Genomic DNA, 19,950 nt, shown 5'->3' with positions numbered 1-19,950 from the left:
GCAGCATAATCATCTAGATTAGATATTTAACCCTCCTCCTCTCATTTTCTCTTTCTAGTTCCCGTTCCTATCCTCCCCTTCTCATTCTAATTTTTTCTTTTGTTTGTAGGTGTTCTTCGACGAGATTAGCAGTTTTGGCCTCTCCGCTATGCATCCGTCCATCTACCTTCGTGTTGTGCCGTCCATCTCCTCCCTGACCGCTGCTGCTGTTTGCTGGTTGTGTTTTTGTTTTGAATAAGAGTTTTCTTCTCTTTATCTCTGCCCTCGTGGGTGATCTATGGGATGAAGGTTAGTCAAGTGTGAGGGGTTATCTCTCATAGCCTGGATAGTTCGGTGTAAGGGATTATTTCTCACAACCAGTTTAAATAAATTTTTTTAGGATACTTGATTATTCTTATCTTAGATCTAGTCTACTCGAAGCAGATATGCTCTTTAATTATTTTTGTACATTGATTAGCAGAAGATGAAAGTCATAAATAACACTTTATTGTAAGATTTTTTTTTTTTGTATTTATAACTATGTAACCTCATAACATGTAACTATAATTTTTCAGAACTTTATACTTTGTGATGTAAGAGCTTTCTACTCGAGATCTTTGATCAATGAAATATTCAAATATTTTAATTTGTTAAAAAAAAAAAAAAAAAAAAAAAAAGTACTTCATGAAAACAACATCAATTAATCCCACACGGACGTTAATCTTACTAATTATAACAACCTTTTTTTAACCTTGGAGATATATATATATCCCTAATTAAGGTGGGCTCAATAACACCATCATCATGGTAAAACCCATTTGGAAGCATATGATGTACTCACTCACTCACTCACTCACTTGTAATTATTTATTCATTTCTGTGATTTAATCATTAATTTGTGGGATGCCTTGGGACCCATTATAAATATATGTTGACATCAAATAAATAAATAAAAAACCGGAACAGCTCATGCATGTTCCTTGAGACATATATATATATAGCAGTCAAACACCAAATCTCTATTCATGATATGTCAATTAAAAAAAGAAAAAGAAAAGAACATGATCCATTCCTTTAATCTGGGAAGATATATATATATATATATATATATATATATATATATATATAACTGATCAGTTATAATTTGTACTTGTGAGAGAGGTCTACATCAGTGGTATGTTTTGAAGGATTATTCTCGTTAGGAAGAAAATCCAAAGACAAAAACAAATAAAAAGGAAAAAAAAAGAAGGTCAGAGAATGATTCTATGAAACTCTCATTTGTTAAGAAAAAATGAAATGAAAAGAAAACAGGGGATGAATGAATAGTGAATACAGAGGTGCATAAATGGAGTTACTTTAGCGTGGTAGATGCTAAAGATAAGGACGTGAGGAAAGCTTTGTCGCATTTTGAAAACCAAAGGACCCAAAAACCATGCCTGCCTTGAAACGGATAAAGAAAAGAAAAGAAAAGAAGGAAAGAATGGGGGAGGTGGGGGGGTCTCTCAAAGCCGGAAAAAAAGCAATAAAGTAAGAAATGCTAGCTGCTGCTGCTGCTCCCTCCCTTTGACTGCATGCCTCGTAAATATTCTTGCGTTAGATTCACCGGCCAAGGAGGACTGGACTAAGGATGGTCTGGGAAACAAAAAGTAAAAGCAAGAACCAAATCTTCTTCGGAGTTCTTTAATTTGTTTTTATATATATATTATGAGGAATTGAAGAAGATTCATCCATCGTTTTCCGTCATCCATGAGTACTGTTTAGTCATTCAGCTGTGAACGTTACAGTCGGCTAGGATCTCTAAAAGACAAGAAACCCGCGCACATGTTATTCTGGAATATTTTGTTCATCATTTTTTTAAGGGAATAAATCTACGAGAATATTTGTCTTTTTTTTTTTTTTTTTTTTTTATTTTGTATGTCTTTGTTATACATGATTGGATTTTTGAGAAACACACAGATATGACGTAATTCTGCCTCTTTTATTACTTGCGAATTTAGATGACGTTAATATTACATTTTAGGTCTTGAGCATATTTTATTCTTTTAGGTATTTTTTTTTTTTTAGTCTTTATTATAGGCTATTTTAAAGGGAAAAATTGCAAAATTTGTTCACGTGGTTGGCTTAATTTACAAATCACTCCCTATGGTAGAAAAATTAACTGAGAGCTCCCTGTGGTAGGAGAAATTGACAAATTACTTCCCGAAGTCAATTTCTGTCCAATACTTGACAGAAACCGTTAGATTGCCGTGTCATGCCCAATAAAAATACAACACGTGTCACTCTTAATTAAAAAAAAATATATTAATATATTAAAAATTAAAAACCATTCCCAAACCATGGGGGTGCCTGCGTGGCCACCTCATAGGCCGAGGGTGGCTTACGTGCCACCCTCAAACCCCTTTTTTCTTTGGAAAATGTTAGATTTATAATACCAAAACAACAAGTGCACAACAACCCCTCACATAAGGGTGGGCCTCAGGAGTTGTTGTGCACTTGTGTTAGTGTAGTGCATGAATCAAATCCTTTTTTCTTTTTTTCTTTTTTTTTTTTAAAAAAAAATTAATAATATTTTAAGTTTTTAACTTTTAGGCTTTTAATTTTAATTTTTTTTTATTAAGAATGACACATGTCACGTTTTTATTGAACATGACGTGGTAACCTAACGGTTTATGTGAAGTTAGTGGACAGAAATGTACTTCAGGGAGTAATTTGTCAATTTCGCATATATACCACAGGGACCTCTTAGTTAATTTTTATACCACATAGAGTGACTTGTAAATTAGGCCAACTACAGGGACCAATTTTGCATTTTTCCTTATTTTAAACGATTTTGAAAAATAATTTGGGCATATTTTTAGTGCTTGGGGCTTGCTTTAATTTTTTTTATGCCCTAATGTTTTTAAAAATATATTGATTTCACACTACTTTTACCTTTTTGTCCAAGTGTTACATGAAAAGGCAACACAACTAACCAAACTATCTATAGCATCTGCTGCACAACAAGACCAGCAGTAAATTTCCTAAAAAAAAAAAAAAAAAGACCAGCAGCAAATAACACAAAACATATATAGCTATCTATCTAAAAGAGTACAATCAAAGATACTTCAAATCTCTTATCGAACATGCTCATACACAGTTACATACTTTGGTCATATGTCTACACTTCCCACTCCCAGTGAAAAGTTTAAAGTTTCTTTTTTTATTTTTTTTTTAAAAAGAAAATTTTTAGGGAACCTTTTTCAAGTAAAAGATGGTGGCTCTAAGCTTTGGTGGCATCACAGTAAACTAATGAAGTGTATGAGTGAACTGTGAAGAAAAAACCTTAAAACAATGTAAATGTAACCTGTACCTAATCCAAAACAACGTCGATATATATATATATATATATATATATATATATATATATATATATATATATATATATATATATATATACACACATACGGTTATTAACCGCATCCACATATCCTAAAACTACAATCCATATCTGCATGTGCGGATAGCAGATATGAGCATTTAATATCCGCCCGCATGTACACCCCTATCTCTTATCAATGGCGCTAGCATATATATTTTCTCATGTATTTCAAATATCTTAAGGGAAAACTTCACTTACAACCACTGATCTTTCATCACTTTTGTAATCATAACCTCAAACTTAAAACATTGTCAATTTAATGTATCCATCTTTCATTTTTTATTTATTTTTTTTTTTTCAATTTCAACCCCATCAGAATTTTCTGTTAAATCCTGTAAAAATTTTCAAAATAACTCTCATTTTTTTATTTTTATTTTTTAAAAAAAAAAACACACACACACACACAAAAGGTATTTTGGAAATTTTGACAGGATTTAACAGAAAATTCTAACGGATGGTTGAAATTGAAAAAAAAAAATTGAAAGATAGATATCTTAAATTGACACATTTTAAAGTTTGAGGTTATGATTGCAAAAGGGATGAAAGATCAGAGGTTGTAAGTGAATTTTTTCCAATATCGTATCTATAAGCATGTGGTGTTTTCTATCCTGGCTTGTAGAATAGGTTTGGGATAGTTTTATAAAAGGGTATCGAATTATATGCTGTTTTGAGATAAAAGTATTGAATTAGCAAACGTTTCAAACTGGGGTATCCACATTTCCAAACGTCTTACTTAAGGGTATTCCATTAGGATTTATTGTTAAATCCTGCAAAAATTTCCAAAATACCCTTGTGGTTTTTTTTTTTTTTTTAAAAAAAAAATATTATAAAAATTTTCAAAGATTTAGGCATAGGTATTTTTGCAAATTTCGTTAAATTATGACCAATACCTAAATCGTAACATTTTTTTTCTTTAAAAAAAAAAAAAAAAAAAGTATTTTGGGTACTTCCTTAGGATTTGACAACAAATCCTAACGAAGTACCCTTAAATGAGACGTTGGAAACGTGTATACCCCAATTTGAAACGTTTGCTAATTCAATACCCTTATCTCTAAACAGCATATAATTTGATACATTTTTGTGAAGTTATCCCAATAGGCTTTTTTTAGGTAACAGGGAGCAAGGGTAAAGAAAAACAGATAAAATAATGATGATTATACTAAGTTTTTTTTATCACTTTCATGAAATAGCATGAAATGAGTAATGTTATTTACCACATTTTATTTTACAATGTTGATGTGACAATCTCAACTAACATTTAGATTTCATTTTTTTTTAACAATAACTGATCTAAACGTTGTTTGAGACTTTCATCAGCATTGAAAAATAGTCGTATGATAGAAATGTAATTTCTAGCATCACTCTTAATTGAATGTAATCTAGCATTACTCTTAATTGGTAGCCTCCCAAACAAAAAATTAAATCTCCATGCATCAAATACTATTGGAAACCACGTCACATAAGTTTTGAGGGAATGAGTGGTGATAGGGGTGATTCATAGCATTACTCATAACCTTATAATCAACTTGCCAAATCGGGATTTCATATAATTAGTTGTCAAAGTTGCATATAATTTGAACAGCTTCACAAAGAGGAATGGTTATATATGGGGCTCACTTTTTCCTTGCAAGTCAGCCTCGCGCCTTAGGCTGTTCAGAGCAAGTAGGCCATACAATCCCTTTTTGTGGTACTGCCATAAACCCTAGATACCATTTCAATATTTTATTATTATTATTTTATTTTTCTTAGTTAAAAATAGTAAGATTCCAAAATTCATTATGTCCTCATTGAATCCAAGAACGGATGCTCCATTTGATACCCACTTTGACATTGAACAGAGCTAGTGTTTCGTTGAAAAATGGATCAAAATTTTACAGGGTGTACGTAGGATCTCTTGTATCTACTGCAATTTGGATGTCATAGTCGTTTACCAAAAGGACCCATTGTCTCTTCAATAAAAAAAAAAAAAAAAAAAAAAAAAAGGACCTATTGTCCATTAGATTGGCAACATCTCTCCATTTTCACAAGAATTTAAGTCTACTCAATACTCAATAGTCACTTCTTTTTTTTTCTTTTCCAAAAATGTATGTGGCTGATTTTTAAAGATTGTTAATTAATTTATTCCTTTTAAACATTTAATTATATTTAATATTTGAATTTGAATTTTCTTCCATTAGAGGCTTCTTTTGCTAGCTAGCTAGGAATATTAATATATGTATTATAGTGTTCCTCATTTTTCCCTAAATTTTTTATTTTATTTATTAGCATACAACCAATCCAAATTAATGCCAAACTTCCCTTTTCATAATGTCCTCATTGAATGAATCCAAAAACATATTGGCTTCTCTTAGATACCACTCATGAAATTCCGCATCAACGTTGTCAAAGAGAGTGGAAAAAAAGAAGAAAAGAGTATATTTCAATTTGTAGGGCCACCTCTTGTGCCCCTTTAGATATCCAAATCCCAAAGAATGGCCCATTGCTCTTTAGTCTTTCATATATACAATTCTTCACTTTACAATTTTCTTTGTGTTAAATATATGTATTCAAAATGTTGGCTTTCTTCTCCTTATTGCTCCAAATCATTCTCTAAGAGTACCCACAATATTAGATGAAGCAAAAACGCAGCCCAAGTTGTTCTAAAACTCAAATAAAAAGGGAGAAAAAGCACATCTTCACCTACCATTTCATGAAGTTAAATCATTTTATGCTGATTAGATAACCTTGATTTTGACAATTAATGGAAGTCCACTCACTCTACATGTGTAGAGAAATAGACAGGGCAACAAGCATCTTAACTGGTCTCCCATAATCTGCGTTTTTATCCTCTATACTTCAACCCCATGTCCCTGGAGAATATACCAATATACATTTGATGTGGCCACACATCTATTCTCCATGGGTGGGTTGTCACTTGTCATTTCGAATGCCTCATCAAAGACGTTTTGCTCAAAACTTATCTAAATACTCATGGTACATGAGCTGTCGGCCTAGTGGTATTTTTCTGATCAAGAGCCCTTGGAGTTCAATTATAGAGAATTTTAGCTCAAATGGAAAGAAAACCAAACCCTAGCTATATTGTTATGACACACTTGACAGGATTGATTTTACAGATATGTTGTTAGTGTGTATATTGCCACGTTATGTAAAACTTTTAAATAATGTGGCACCATTAGATGCTATAAAGAGATAAAAATGATTACTACAAGGAGAAAACAAAAGAGCTTTAAATTAGGGGTGACAATTCGAATTTGTATATCGGGTTCGGGTTGTGTCGGAGTATGGGTAGAAGACTGTATAAGTCAATTCTAACCCAACCAGTTTAATTAAACGAGTCAGACCCCTCAATCATAACCCACTAATTTTATGTCGGTTCATGTTGAATTCATAAGTTGTGTCGAGATATGGGTGTAAGATTATATAAGTTAATTTTGACCGACCTATTAAATTAAATAGGTCAGACATCTCAACCCCTATCTGCTAATAATTTTGTATCGAATTCGTAAACCATGTAAAAAATTACCAGGTATACTTTAAACAAGACTTAATCATCTATAATTGGGACTATTAGGCAACCGGCTATACAAAAACTACCATATATATATATATATATTTGGTTAGTGGGGGTCATGAAGTTGTTAATGATTTCCATTTGTAATGTTGATAGTTTGATTTGTGACTTTGTGGCAACCCCAACTTGGAAATTGGAATGTTCCGCCGTCAGCTCAATATTTTTTTCTTCTTAAAACATATAAAAGTTTGCCTAATCGATGGCCGAAAGACCCTACAATCATGAGGATTAGGAACAGTCCAAATAGGACAGACGGCCTCTTTGGTAGTCATTATGTGTTAAGACTGGTCAATTATGACTTCAAACTTTGGAGCTTAAACCAAAAAACTTTTTGTGTCTTAATATGGTTTCTAATTTGGGAGCCTTAATTTGTTGGCAGCCCGAGGAGCCAGCGTGGGCGGCAGGCGGCAAGCGGCGGGGCATGGCAAACTAAAATTGTGAGACCAAATGAGTAAAAGAAAGCCCCTCCTGCACAATATCCACATTAATTTATACACCCACCGAGCCACAGTGACAAAGATTATATTTAAAAATAGCATTTAGTAAAATTAGGTGTTTTCAACAACTTTATCCCATGTTTCCGATTTGAAAACGTAATAGTTTCGAAATTGCAATTATTTAAAAATACACTTTTAAACGATATGTTATTTTACGTTTCGGTTTAAAATTGAACTTTTGATTTACGAAATCGTGGTAACGAACGCTATAAAGAATTAAAACATTAACCCATTAGATAGTTTGTTGTTTTTTCCCCCAACAAATAGAAAGAACACCAAGACCCTGGAAATTGGGACACCTGCCTTGGTTTGCAATGACACAAGCCTAGATTAAGGTTAAAGTTGATTGAGAACACTCCCCCACATTCCATTCCATCCCATCAATGATGAACATATAGGAAATGACACACACACACATTGCTCCACAAAACCAAAGTTGAAAAGGGGAAAAATGACAAGAAAGAGTTTTCCTGAGGAGTAATGCACAACACTCACTTACTGCTATAGCCTATAGGGAAAAAAAAAAAAAAAGGAAAAGAAAAAACCCAAAAAAAACCTGAGAAAAACGAGAGAAAACCCAGAAAAAGAAAGAATATAGGAGAATTGTTTCTTTGTCAAAACACTGTACCTTCTCTTGCAAACATTCCTTGTCCAACAGAAGAAGAAACAAAATAAAAAGAGAAAGAAAAACAAAATATAGTACGACTACTACAACAACACATACATATCACATATGCCCTTTATCTTTTTGGCCTTTCTTTAAACTGCTTTTACTTTGAAGGAAGACTAAAACGGGAAGAAGGACACAGCAATAGGGTATGCTACCTTCACTTTGCTGACCAGGGGGCAGCCTTTGTCCAGCTGCCCGGGTCGTATTATGTTCAGGAAGTTTAAAGCTTAATCAGATTGCCCGTTGCCCCTTCCCTGCTTTGCATGTCTTGTGCTTTGGGGTAAAATTATTAAAACAATAATAATAATTAAAACAAAAAACTAAAACTAAAGGCCCTTGAGACTGAACTCTCTCTCTCTCTCTCTCTCTCAGCTGCACTTTATTCTGTTCAAATTCGATACTTTGCTGTTGTTACTGAGACCGAGGCCCTTTGTTCAAGGAGAGAGAAAGAGAAGCCCAGGCAAGCCTTCTCTCTCTCTCTTTCTATCTCTGCCGCATTGTCTTGTTCTGCCTCAGAATCTCGTCTCACTTCCACGCATTAAAGCATTGTCTCTCTTTCTCTCTCTTTCCAGTCGTTGTGGGTGGTTTTCATATTTCTTTGGTTTCTACTTCTTTGCGCCTTAAGACTTCCCATATAGTGCATTTAGTAGCACCACAAGACAAAAGCAAGAAAACCCATTTGCTGCTTGGTCGATCTCCTTGGTTGAGCTCTTGAGATTATTTTCATAGTTTTGGGAGCTTCACAGACTACTGAGGCTGTTCTTGTTCCGAAGCCCAATATAGAGAAAGCCCAGGAGTTTGGGTGAGGACTGAGGAGAATCTCTGCTAATGGGGTTCTATTCCTTGTATTTATGACATCTTTGGTTTATTTTAAGCAAAACCCAGAAATAGCAGAGAATACTAGGAGAGCTGTATGACGTGGTAGTGGAACAATGAGAGATGGGAATTCCAAGAATAGCAAGGTTTTTCACTTTCTTCTGCTAGAAAATAATTTCTCTTCTTGTAAAGAAAGAAATGTATTTGTTTCTGGTTTCCTTTCCCTTTTTTTAATTATTGGATGTTGTTAGCTGATTCTTTGTTTGCTGTTTGGTAAAGCTCTCATGGTCAAAGAAAATGGTCAGGAAGTGGTTCAATATCAAGAGCAAGACTGAGGATTTTCAGGCAGATGATGTTAATCACGGTGGTGGGTATCATTATTCTCTCTGGATTCTTACTAGGCTGATGATTGTTAGGACTTTAGGGCTTATTGTTAATGTTGTCATGGTTTTCAGAATGCTATGGACTTAAGAACTTAGCCAAATAGTTGAATTAGGCTCAATTAGGTAGAGGCTTCCGTTTTCCGCACGATAAGTAGTAAATAATTTCAAATTACAAATTCTATGTTTCTTTTTCCAAATTTTCTCATCAACCAAACAAAGCATTAACTCTTTTGATCAAGTTTGTTTTTGCTGCTTCTAATACCATTTTAAGTTCTTGTTTTTACTATTTTTCTTGATGCACTATTATCCTATTTGTTTTAATTAAAAGTAGAACTGATGGATTAATAGGGATTCCTTTATCAGGAGGTGATATGGAATATAGGAGTAGCTTCTCAGAGAGGGAGCCATGTACAATCAAAAAAAGCAAAACAGGTTTAGTATAACTAGAACACGATTTGAGACTTTGTTTATAATGAATATGTCGTAAGTTGTATTTTTTTTTTTTTTTCCTCATTTTTTTCTCACTCTAATCCACAGAAAAATTTAGCCGAAACACAGAGCAGGTCCGGCGAGGAAGAATGAATCTTGACCACCCTCGGATTATAGATGTGCAGAACTATAGGTATCATTTTCCTTCTTTTGCTTCGTGTTTTCCTTCTTCTTACAGATGTTGTTGTATTGATTATGAGAGCTTTTCTCTTTTTAATTTGGGGGCAGCATATTCGTAGCTACATGGAATGTGGCTGGAAGATCCCCACCAAGTAATTTGAATCTAGACGACTGGCTTCAAACCTCACCTCCTGCTGACATTTATGTTCTCGGGTGTGTTTTGGTAGCTTACATTCCTACAATTTTCTGTTCTTGAAGAAAACTCTGAAATTGACCCATTTCTAATGGATGCCATTCTATTCCTTGCCTCTTTCAGATTTCAAGAAATTGTTCCACTGAATGCTGGAAATGTTCTCGGTGCAGAAGACAATGGTCCTGCCAAAAAATGGCTTGCTCTCATTCGAAGGGCTCTAAACAATCTTCCTGGGACCAGTGGAGGTAGTGGATGCTATACACCATCTCCCATTCCTGAGCCAGTTATAGAAATAAATGCTGATTTTGAGGGGTCGGCTAGGCAGAAGAACTCGTCTTTCTTCCACCGCCGATCATTCCAGACAACTCACAGCTGGAGAATGGACAATGACCCTTCAATCCCACAACCGCGACTTGATCGACGATTCAGTGTTTGTGATAGAGTAATCTTTGGCCACAGGCCAAGTGACTATGATCCCAATTTTAGATGGGGTCACAGGCCAAGCGACTATTCCAGGCCAAGTGACTATTCCAGGCCTAGTGACTATTCCAGATGGGGTTCATCTGATGATGATAACGGACCAGGGGATTCACCAAGTACTGTGCTTTATTCACCAATGTCCTTCGGCGGATTTGCTTCCAATGAAGATGGATATAGAATGCCAGGCCGTTCAAGGTACTGCTTAGTTGCAAGTAAACAAATGGTTGGCATATTTCTCACAATATGGGTGAGAAGTGAATTGAGGGATCATGTTCAGAACATGAAAGTATCTTGTGTTGGCAGAGGGTTGATGGGTTACCTCGGAAATAAGGTATCATATTAGTTAATCATGGTAGTTGCCATGTATACCTACATTTTAGTTGGAGTCTCAGATATAATTAACTGAAAAATAAGCATTATTCTACTTGTATCTGCAGGGATCAATTTCAATCAGCATGTCTTTACACCAAACAACTTTTTGCTTCATCTGTAGTCATCTGACCTCAGGTCAGAAGGAGGGTGATGAGCTAAGAAGGAACTCTGATGTCATGGAGATCCTTAGGAAGACTAGGTTTCCACGGGTTCATGGCTCTGGTGATGGGAAGTCCCCAGAAACAATCCTTGATCATGAGTAAGACCCTTTATCATCCTCCATCAATTAAATAGGACTCTCATAATTTTCTATGAACATAAATTATAGAGAAGATTAGGGGAAAGTGCAGAGTAGTGGGATCTGAAAACAATATGAAAATATTAACTGTTTACTTTGCTTGGGATTTGACTTAATTTGTTATATTGTACATGGGGTTTCTAAAATTATATACCCCAATCGTATTCTGGTTTCGTTCGAATGAATCTTTTGCTTTGTTTTGATTACCTAAGATTCCTCTTGAATTGAAGGGCTTGCATCAATTTGTGTGGAAATCATGCACACATATACTTGTGCACGCTGCCATTTCTGTTTCTAAGTGGCTCACAAACCCTTCATAAATATCTTTGTTCAATAACATTTTTTCTTCAATATGCTAACTATGTATCTTCTTTTTATAGTCGAATTATTTGGCTTGGGGATCTGAATTATCGCATTGCCCTCAATTACCGCTCTGCTAAGGCACTTGTTGAGATGCAAAACTGGAGGGCATTGTTAGAGAATGACCAGGCATGTTTCCTCTCCTGGAGTTCTTCTGTCTGTTTTAAAATGCTTTTCTAAAAATTAAAATATAAAAATTATTATTTACATATAGAAGAATTCAGTCTAAATTGTTGATTTTCTCTTGGCAGTTACGTAGAGAGCAGAGACAAGGTCGTGTTTTTGTGGGATGGAACGAAGGGAAGATTTATTTTCCACCAACTTACAAGTATTCAACTAATTCAGACAGATATGCAGGGGATGATATGCACCCAAAGGAGAAACGTAGAACTCCTGCTTGGTAAGATCATCTCTCCTACCTTATGGGAAAAAGTATACGAAATCATAGCTCAAAGCCTCAAATGCAAAATAGAGATAGTAAAGAGATGATTGTTTTTGTGTGTGACTGATTTAATTGTTTTTGTGTGAAGGTGTGATCGAATTCTGTGGTATGGAGAAGGCCTCCAGCAATTATCTTATGTCCGTGGGGAATCTAGATTTTCAGATCATAGACCTGTTTATGGAATATTTTGGGCTGAGGTTGAGTCTAGCCATAGCCGATTGAGGAAAAGCATGAGTTATTCTAGTTCCAGGATTGAGGCAGAGGAGCTTCTGCCTTATTCTCATGGATATACTGAACTAAACTTTTTCTAAAGGGGAGGAGAATAATTACGATCCACATCGATTCGCACTCGAGTATGCTTTCTCTCTCTCTCTCTCTCTCTCTCTCTCTCACACACACACACACACACATTATATGTTTCCCTTCAAGCATTCGGGGTTGGTGGAAGTACAAAAATGGCTTAGTATGCGAGTCTTGTTAATGAAAGTAGCTCCCAGCCTCCTGCAATCCATTGTATAATAAGCCTGGAGGATATACTTTGTACAATATCCCTCTGGAGCTGAATCATACCCTTTTCAGCCCTATAGTGCATGCATTTTGTGAACCCATTTGCAAACCCAGCTCAGAAACAGAACATGCGCTTTGCATGATGTTAAAGTGCTTCACATTTACATTCTCTTTCCCTTTTCTTTCGAAAGTTTTCCTGAGCACCAGATCTCTCTTGCCTGTTCATATTCTCATTTAGCATTTGGTCCCCAGTTGCAGGCGGGAATCACTTTGAAGCAATTCGTCCTTGAAGGGTGATGGAGACATTCCGTTGCCCACAAACCGAAAAAGGTTGGTCTTCCCCACCTTTTTTTTCTCACTTTTCTTGGTTTTGCTGTAGTACTCAGTTTCTTTGTCTAATCTTACCTTTACTTTCTCTTATCAGGTGTTATTTTTTAATTTCCTTGCCAACACAGTGTACCTTTGATCATCACATCTTCTTTAGCTAACAATACACCAGTTCAGTATGATGCATAATCCTGTTAACCGATTAACAAGCACCCTTTCTGGCATCTTATAGTTCCGTACGAGCATCTGCTGTCCTGCATAATGATGAGGTACCAAACATAAGTTAACTAGCGCTTACTTCAATGCTTAAACTGTAATAAGCTGTTCATGTACTTAATATCAAAACTTTTTTGTTCTGCAGGATGAACTCGACCTATCAAGAAGTGCCAAGTGGGTAGATCACGATTTTTTTTATTCATGATTCTTTTATTTCTTTTGGGAGTATATAGATGGTGACTGAATGACATTGAAAGATGGTCAAAATAATCATCCGGGTTCTAACTTTTTGTCTTAAATGCAAAGAGAAGTAAAGAAAGATTTGATGGAGAAAATGTAGAGAAAAAAAAGAAAAAAAAGAAAAAAAAAAAGAAGAAATATATGAAGTTGATGATAGAAATCAGAAACCTCTTCTGCTCTCTCTGTTGTCGCTAATGATTCGACTGAAAAAAGGTAGTTTTCTTGATAGCCTCGCACCTCCTGGCTCCAGTGCTGTTTGCTTTGCTTTTCTTTTTACTGCTATATGTTTGACAAACTACAAAAGCACAAGACAGATTCACAGCTTTGGCAGTGTGAGACGCTATGATTTAGAGACTGCCCTTTGAGAAAGACCTCTAATTCCACGTTTGTCCTTTTCTGGTTGTTCTCTATTATATTATTAATAATTACTTTATCTTAAGTACGGCCGCAAAAACTGACAAGTATTTATATTTAAAGTTGGTACATTTAACGATATATATGATTTTATATTATTTAAAAAAATATGTTAACAATTACATCATATACACCGTTAAATGCATCAATTTTAGCTTCTAACCATGAAATAGGTTTGAAATGGAGGGAATCTTTGTCACACAAAAACAGCAGAGGCAACAATACCACAATGTCCAAATTAAATAGGAAAATTTGCATAATTGGTCCTTGTGGTTAGCCTAAATTATAAATTCTTCCATCTGGTATCAAAATTAATTCAAAAATTCATGTGGTTAACTTAATTTACAAATCGCTCCCTGGAATCAGATTCCGTTAAAAATTTTAACACATTCCGTTAGACGCAACATTAGCATCAATAAGATGGTGACACGTGTCAATTATAATAAAAATAAATAAATAAATAAAACTTAATTTTTTAAAAAAAAAAATTGAAAAGAGAAAAGGAGTAGCTGCCAATCCTTTGGGGGTGGCCGCACGCCACCCACAGAGGTGGTCTGGGATTGCATGTGGCCACTGCCCAACCGGCAGCCACCTCTTTTCTCTTTACAATTTTTTTTATTTAAGAAAAAAAGTTTTATTTATTTATATTTTTTAATTACACGTTTCGCCATCTTATTGGTGCTGACATGACGCTCTACAAAATCTTTCAAAAAATTTAACAAAATTTGACTATAAGGAGCGATTTGTAATTTAGGCCAACCGCCAGGACAAATAGTACAATTTTTCCAATTAAATAAGTCACAATAAGGCTTAAATAGGACTACAAAAATCTCAAAAAAAAAATAACTGTAATATTTTAGGAGGTACTCGTGCTCCATTTGTTAATGCATGGAATGCATTTTTGCGTTTCTATGATTCCATTGGTGCTTCCTTGTTTCAGTTTTGTTTCACAAATGAGTCAAGCCTACTTTCTTCTCTCAACATGGCACAAGGCCACTCTGAAATTCTTCCCTAAAGTAAAACGCCTTGTTCTTGTGTTTAAGGTCCAAGTACTTAGTGTGTGTTAAAATATATGATATGATTACATATTGGGTTTATATTTTCTATAGATATTAACTGAAAAATACAATAGTTGAAGCAACTCTTATGATTTAGATCCCAGACTCAACAGAATAACAAACATACATCAGTCAACAATACGAATAAATATAATCTATTTGTGGTAATAAAAATCTCAAGATAACAATCATCAACAATCACACAACACATTATTTCTGTTGATGAAAATGAAAACTTTGTGAAAAATAAAAAATCCCTCTGTAACTTTACCAAGACAATATGTAGGATGACCCATTCCTCACGTGTCTCTGCTCCAACTCCCCATGTAATCGTTTTTCAGAGAGTGAACTCCTCATCGATCACCACCAGTAGACTTCAAGTTCTTTATTTACTAAAAGACCTTGATTGACTTGGGCGTTGGAGTGCCCCCTGTCCTTCAAGATCGAAAGCTTTCTGACAACCTCTCACTTATTTTGCAGGAGAAGCTCAGTCATCAACTCGACCATTCAAAATACTATATCAACATATGTGATCCTTTCTACAGGTGCATAAATATCAAAATAGTCTATGTCATTCTTTTGTTTTAAAGCTTTTTGCTACTAACCTTACCTTGAAGGTTTGAATGCCTAGTAGAACTATATTTTCTTCTAAATATCCATTTACAATCAATAGATTTGGAACTTGGAGGTAGATCCATTAGTAGCCTAGTATTATTTCATAATATTGAGTCAACATTTCCCGCATACAAGGTACTTTCGCCCACGGGGAACAAACATAGTGGACCGAGGGACGCGTGCGTCGTACCTAACAATTAATGCATCCATTCCCTTTCAACTTGTGACAAACCTTTTTTTTTTTTTTTTTGTTATACAAACACAAAATGAGTCATCACAATGGCACGACTACATGTCGCAAAGCCAACATATTGTACATACCCTATAATATGTACCTGATATTCAGAGTCAACATTTATGCACTGAAACACATGTAACATAATATGAATAACAGAAAGCACATCTATAAAACATCAACTGTTAATTACACAAAAAAGTCATTACAACATCTATATGTTCAAGGCTTAACATATAATTTATTAATTACATACCAAAAGGATGACTCTATAAATACACGTGTCATAAGCAACATGAGCCATATACAAAAGACTACAAAATGATGGACAACCCATGGTCCAACAATTACGACCGTTGAAGTGGGATTTAATCGTAATATCCCAAGTACAGTGCTTCAGAGTTATCATTTATATTTGCAGTACCTGCAGCAAAAACATCATTGTTTAAACGGTCGTGGAGTTAGCCACGTTCGTATAGGTGAAGGTAAGTTCACCACCTCATTAGTATAATACTTACTAAGTTTTCGTATAGAACCGACATTTCGTTTTATCATTCATTTACAATAACAACTACTGTTTATAGTTATAAAAATCTATCACTTGAAAATATCTTGTAGCTAATAAGGTAAATACCGATATTTCAGAAACATGTGAAAGCATATTATGTAGCTATGAACGTATATAAGCATTCCAATCTACTGCTTGGAATTGCATATATACAAGCTCATCTACAAAATATTACTTTTATACTAAGTGGATCAACCATATACGTATATAAGCATTCCTATCTGGAAAACACTGGCATACAAGTACGTATAAGCAGAAAGCACATGGCATCAAGCATAGCTATACAGAGATACAAGCATTTACAACATTTGGGTAATACAAGTATCTAAGCACAATCAAGCTTAGTGCCTTTAAAACATTGATGCAGACTAGCCGAATAAAAATATACATATTCTCTTTCCCATTAAGACTCATATGCATATTAATACGTTTAATATGAAAATTAAAACATATAGTCATGAAATCATCTTAAAACATCGCATAAAACATCATGTATGCTCATGTACACAACACAGTCGCCGATTATGGACGCAAGCCCAACGGTCTTTCACAACACGGTGCTAAAGGGGAACTCGCCAGCCCAGTGGTCTTTTATAATGCAGTGCCAAAGGGGAACTCGCCAGCCTAGTGGTCTTTTATAATGCTGTGTCAAAGGGGAATACAAGCCTATTGGTCTTTTTCAACACGCTGCTAAAGGGGAACACCAGTCCATTGGTCTTTCACAATACAGTACCAAAAGGAAACAGCAGCCCATTGGTCTTTCCAACACATGCTTTCATGCTCAAATCAATATATAATTACTTTCATATTCATGCTTTTAACACATAATTTTCTCATGAAATTTAAATATTTCTACAGGTCATTTTCACAACACAAATCATGTAATTCTCCGTTTGTTTCAACGTAAAATTGTTTCTGTCGTAAAATATTTTCGATGAGAAAAAATGATTTCCTTGAAAATATTTTCCAACATTTGGCTCGTATGGAAAAATCACAATGACGAAAAATCACCAACGGCCATTTGTGCCAGATTTCGGCCAGATTCCGGCGAATGTGGTTGGAATCCGGCCATTGTGCTGGATTCTAGCCAATGGCCAGAATCCGGCATATAATAGTATGATTCGGATTCTAGCCATTAGTGCTGGATTTCGGCCTGATTCGTCAGAATTTGGGTTGGTCGGATTCTGGCAAATGTGGCCGGAATCTGGCCATTAGTGCCGGATTCCAGCCAACTGGCCAAAATTCAACAGAGAACAGCTGAATTCCAGCGAATGTGGCCTAAATCTGGCCATTTGTGTCGGATTCTTGCTGTATTGGCTAGATTCTGACGGCGGTCACTGGCGTCAGAATCCGATAAACGGGAACCTTCTGCGGTAGATTTGGGCTACCAACAAACTCCAATGCCCCAGTGGTGGAGGATTCCTACAAACGTGTTTGCAATAATGAAGAGTTGAAATTTGGAAAACGATTTATGGTTTTCAAAAACGGTTTTCAAAACCATAAATTGTTTTTTAAAAATTAAAGAGGCTTTTACGGTCAAACTGAAAATAATTTTTGTTGACTATTATTTTCGCCCTCACCAAACACCGGAAAATGCCTAAATCATTTTCTAAAAAATATTTTACACTGAAACAAACGGAGCATAAATCATGTTTCATTTTCATCATACTTTAAAACTCAATAAGTAGAACACTCACTTGGCTGCGCGGATATTAGACTCAACTATGAGTTCCTAGCCAATTCTTGCAATGCACCACTAGAATCAATACATTGCACACATTTTAGCAATTTCTAACACTAGACCCATAGAATTTTTAGGGTTCCATTCAACAACCCAAATACAAATATTACTAACCCATAAGATAATCTTAGATTCTTAGGGTTAGGCACTTGAAATCACAACTTAGACAATTACCCAAAAGTTAGGATTTAGGGATTTACCTTGATTTCTTACCAAGTTAAAACCCGTTGCTTGAAAATAGCTAGAGTACCACAAGAATACCAAATACCTAGAGAATATTGGAAGATTAAGCATAATCTCTCAAGAATCAACCCAAAACTAGAGAGATTATAAATTTCGGATTTTACCTCAAATCGAATGGTAGAAACGTAGATTGGGCGTCGTAGATCACATTTCCGATGTTAGATTTGTGCTTGGGGGCTTGGATCTTTGTGGATCAAGGGTTTTAGATGAAAAACCCAAGAGAAATCGTGAAGGGGCTAGAAGGTTCCGAAAAAATTAGCAAAAAAAAACTCATTTTCGCTTTTATATCACCTGGTGTCCAGACACAATAAGTGCCTGTCCAGACACACGTGTTTAAGAGTCGTAGAATTCGCATTTTGTAACTCGTGTCCGGACATAGGATATGCCTGTTTGGACACAACCCATAGAGAGTGAATTTTCACTCTCTGGAACTCCTGTCTTGACCCTGTTTTGTGCTTGTCGGGACACGACTTCCCAAATTTTTTTTTTTAATGTATTTTCTAAGTGTTTTTTTTTTAATGTTTTCTTCCCATTTTACTAACTCTAAGTATTCATTTAATGTAACTTATATTTTAAATATCTAATTAATGTCTTGAACATTACACAACTGGCAAGCCATCATCATGAACGTCCTTACCAAACATTATAACAGACATAATGAATGTACCTCTGCCACCCTTGAGACTCAAATCGACCATATAACCTTTGCCAAGTGTATCAAGCGAATGGGTGGGATTGCCCAAAAAAGAAAAGGAAAAAAAGAGAGAAAAGCTATTATTAAGCACGTTCACTGACTGGAATTCTTATAACTCAACTTGAGTATCAAGTCGACATGAGAATTGGAGGGCAACTGGTGGACCCTTTTTCTGAGGACCCATGGGCCCTCATTCCTCACATTAAGATTGGCCTGTTAAGACAAGAAATGAAGCCCATGACAATCGGTTTGCCGAGAATCACACCCAAGCCCATTGGTGATTTGAAGGCATACATATGGAGGTGTAACATAGAAGGCCCTTACTCCTGCCACGTTACAATAATGACCTACTAAATGACAAAGTCGACAGCTGTCCAAAATGAAATATTTGTGAGATGAGATATGATTTTTTGCTACCCTAAGACACAATTATTGATCACCTTACCTTTGTGGCAAGGTGGTCCCCTAACTAATTTTAGTTTTTTTTTTTTCCTAAAAAAGATAAAAATAAAAGTTGCCACGTCACGTGGGCAAATGTGGTCATAAGTTATGTCTTGGGGTGACAATGTGTCATATCTCTTGTGAGATATGTTGAGGTGTACATTCCTGTGCACCCCTTGTCCCATCCTTCCATTTTAAAATTTATTTTATTTGGTTAAAAAATAAAAACACTTGTAAGAGTGGGCAAGAGGTGTACAAGAGTGTTCACCCCAGCATTTCTCAATATTTGATGCGTAGGGTGTAGAGGACAACAACAAGAAGAGAAATAATATGTTTACATCTCCCATACATGCATCTATTGTACATTTCATTTTTAAATCTACTTTTAGATTTATAGGACTCATATTGGGCCCTACAAATTTAATGGTGAATTTAAAACTTGGTTGTATGTAGATGTACAAAAGATGTATAGGAAATATAAGTGTATCATTTCTCTAAGAAGAAGCCTGCACGAGATATTTGATGTGTCAGGGCGGCAAATGTGAATCTTCTATCTCTATAAA

General features: G+C 35.3%; 1 protein-coding gene across 4 annotated transcripts; it reads left to right on the top strand.

The window, feature by feature from the left end:
• The first annotated feature begins 8,544 nt into the window (after positions 1-8,544).
• Positions 8,545-13,747, top strand: LOC133875435 (type IV inositol polyphosphate 5-phosphatase 7-like). 4 transcript variants are annotated; one of them, XM_062313582.1, is made up of 13 exons: positions 8,545-9,097; positions 9,231-9,318; positions 9,683-9,766; positions 9,872-9,956; positions 10,052-10,156; positions 10,260-10,947; positions 11,054-11,247; positions 11,667-11,775; positions 11,898-12,046; positions 12,177-12,441; positions 12,854-12,925; positions 13,020-13,191; positions 13,284-13,747. In XM_062313582.1, exons 1-10 carry the CDS (start codon positions 9,068-9,070, stop codon positions 12,397-12,399), a joined length of 1,755 nt encoding a protein of 584 aa, XP_062169566.1. In that variant the 5' UTR covers positions 8,545-9,067; the 3' UTR covers positions 12,400-12,441; positions 12,854-12,925; positions 13,020-13,191; positions 13,284-13,747. The 4 variants fall into 4 exon arrangements, with proteins under 4 accessions (XP_062169566.1, XP_062169575.1, XP_062169557.1 ...); XM_062313591.1 differs by having other exon boundaries at positions 8,546-9,097; positions 9,698-9,766; positions 12,848-12,925; XM_062313573.1 differs by having other exon boundaries at positions 8,546-9,097; positions 12,848-12,925.
• The last annotated feature ends 6,203 nt before the right edge of the window (positions 13,748-19,950 follow it).

Source organism: Alnus glutinosa, chromosome 1 (genome assembly GCF_958979055.1).
Source record: "Alnus glutinosa chromosome 1, dhAlnGlut1.1, whole genome shotgun sequence".
NCBI classification, from domain to species: domain Eukaryota; kingdom Viridiplantae; phylum Streptophyta; class Magnoliopsida; order Fagales; family Betulaceae; genus Alnus; species Alnus glutinosa.
This window is presented reverse-complemented; position numbering and strand designations above follow the sequence as displayed.

What these genes read in the sequence shown, in the direction of transcription:
- LOC133875435 (XM_062313582.1), top strand. Translation starts at nt 9,068, where the DNA reads ATGAGAGATGGGAATTCCAAGAATAGCAAG. An exon ending in AGATGATGTTAATCACGGTG is followed by an intron (nt 9,319 to 9,682) that starts GTGGGTATCATT and finishes ATGGATTAATAG; the next exon opens with GGATTCCTTTATCAGGAGGT. An exon ending in TGGGTTACCTCGGAAATAAG is followed by an intron (nt 10,948 to 11,053) that starts GTATCATATTAG and finishes TTGTATCTGCAG; the next exon opens with GGATCAATTTCAATCAGCAT.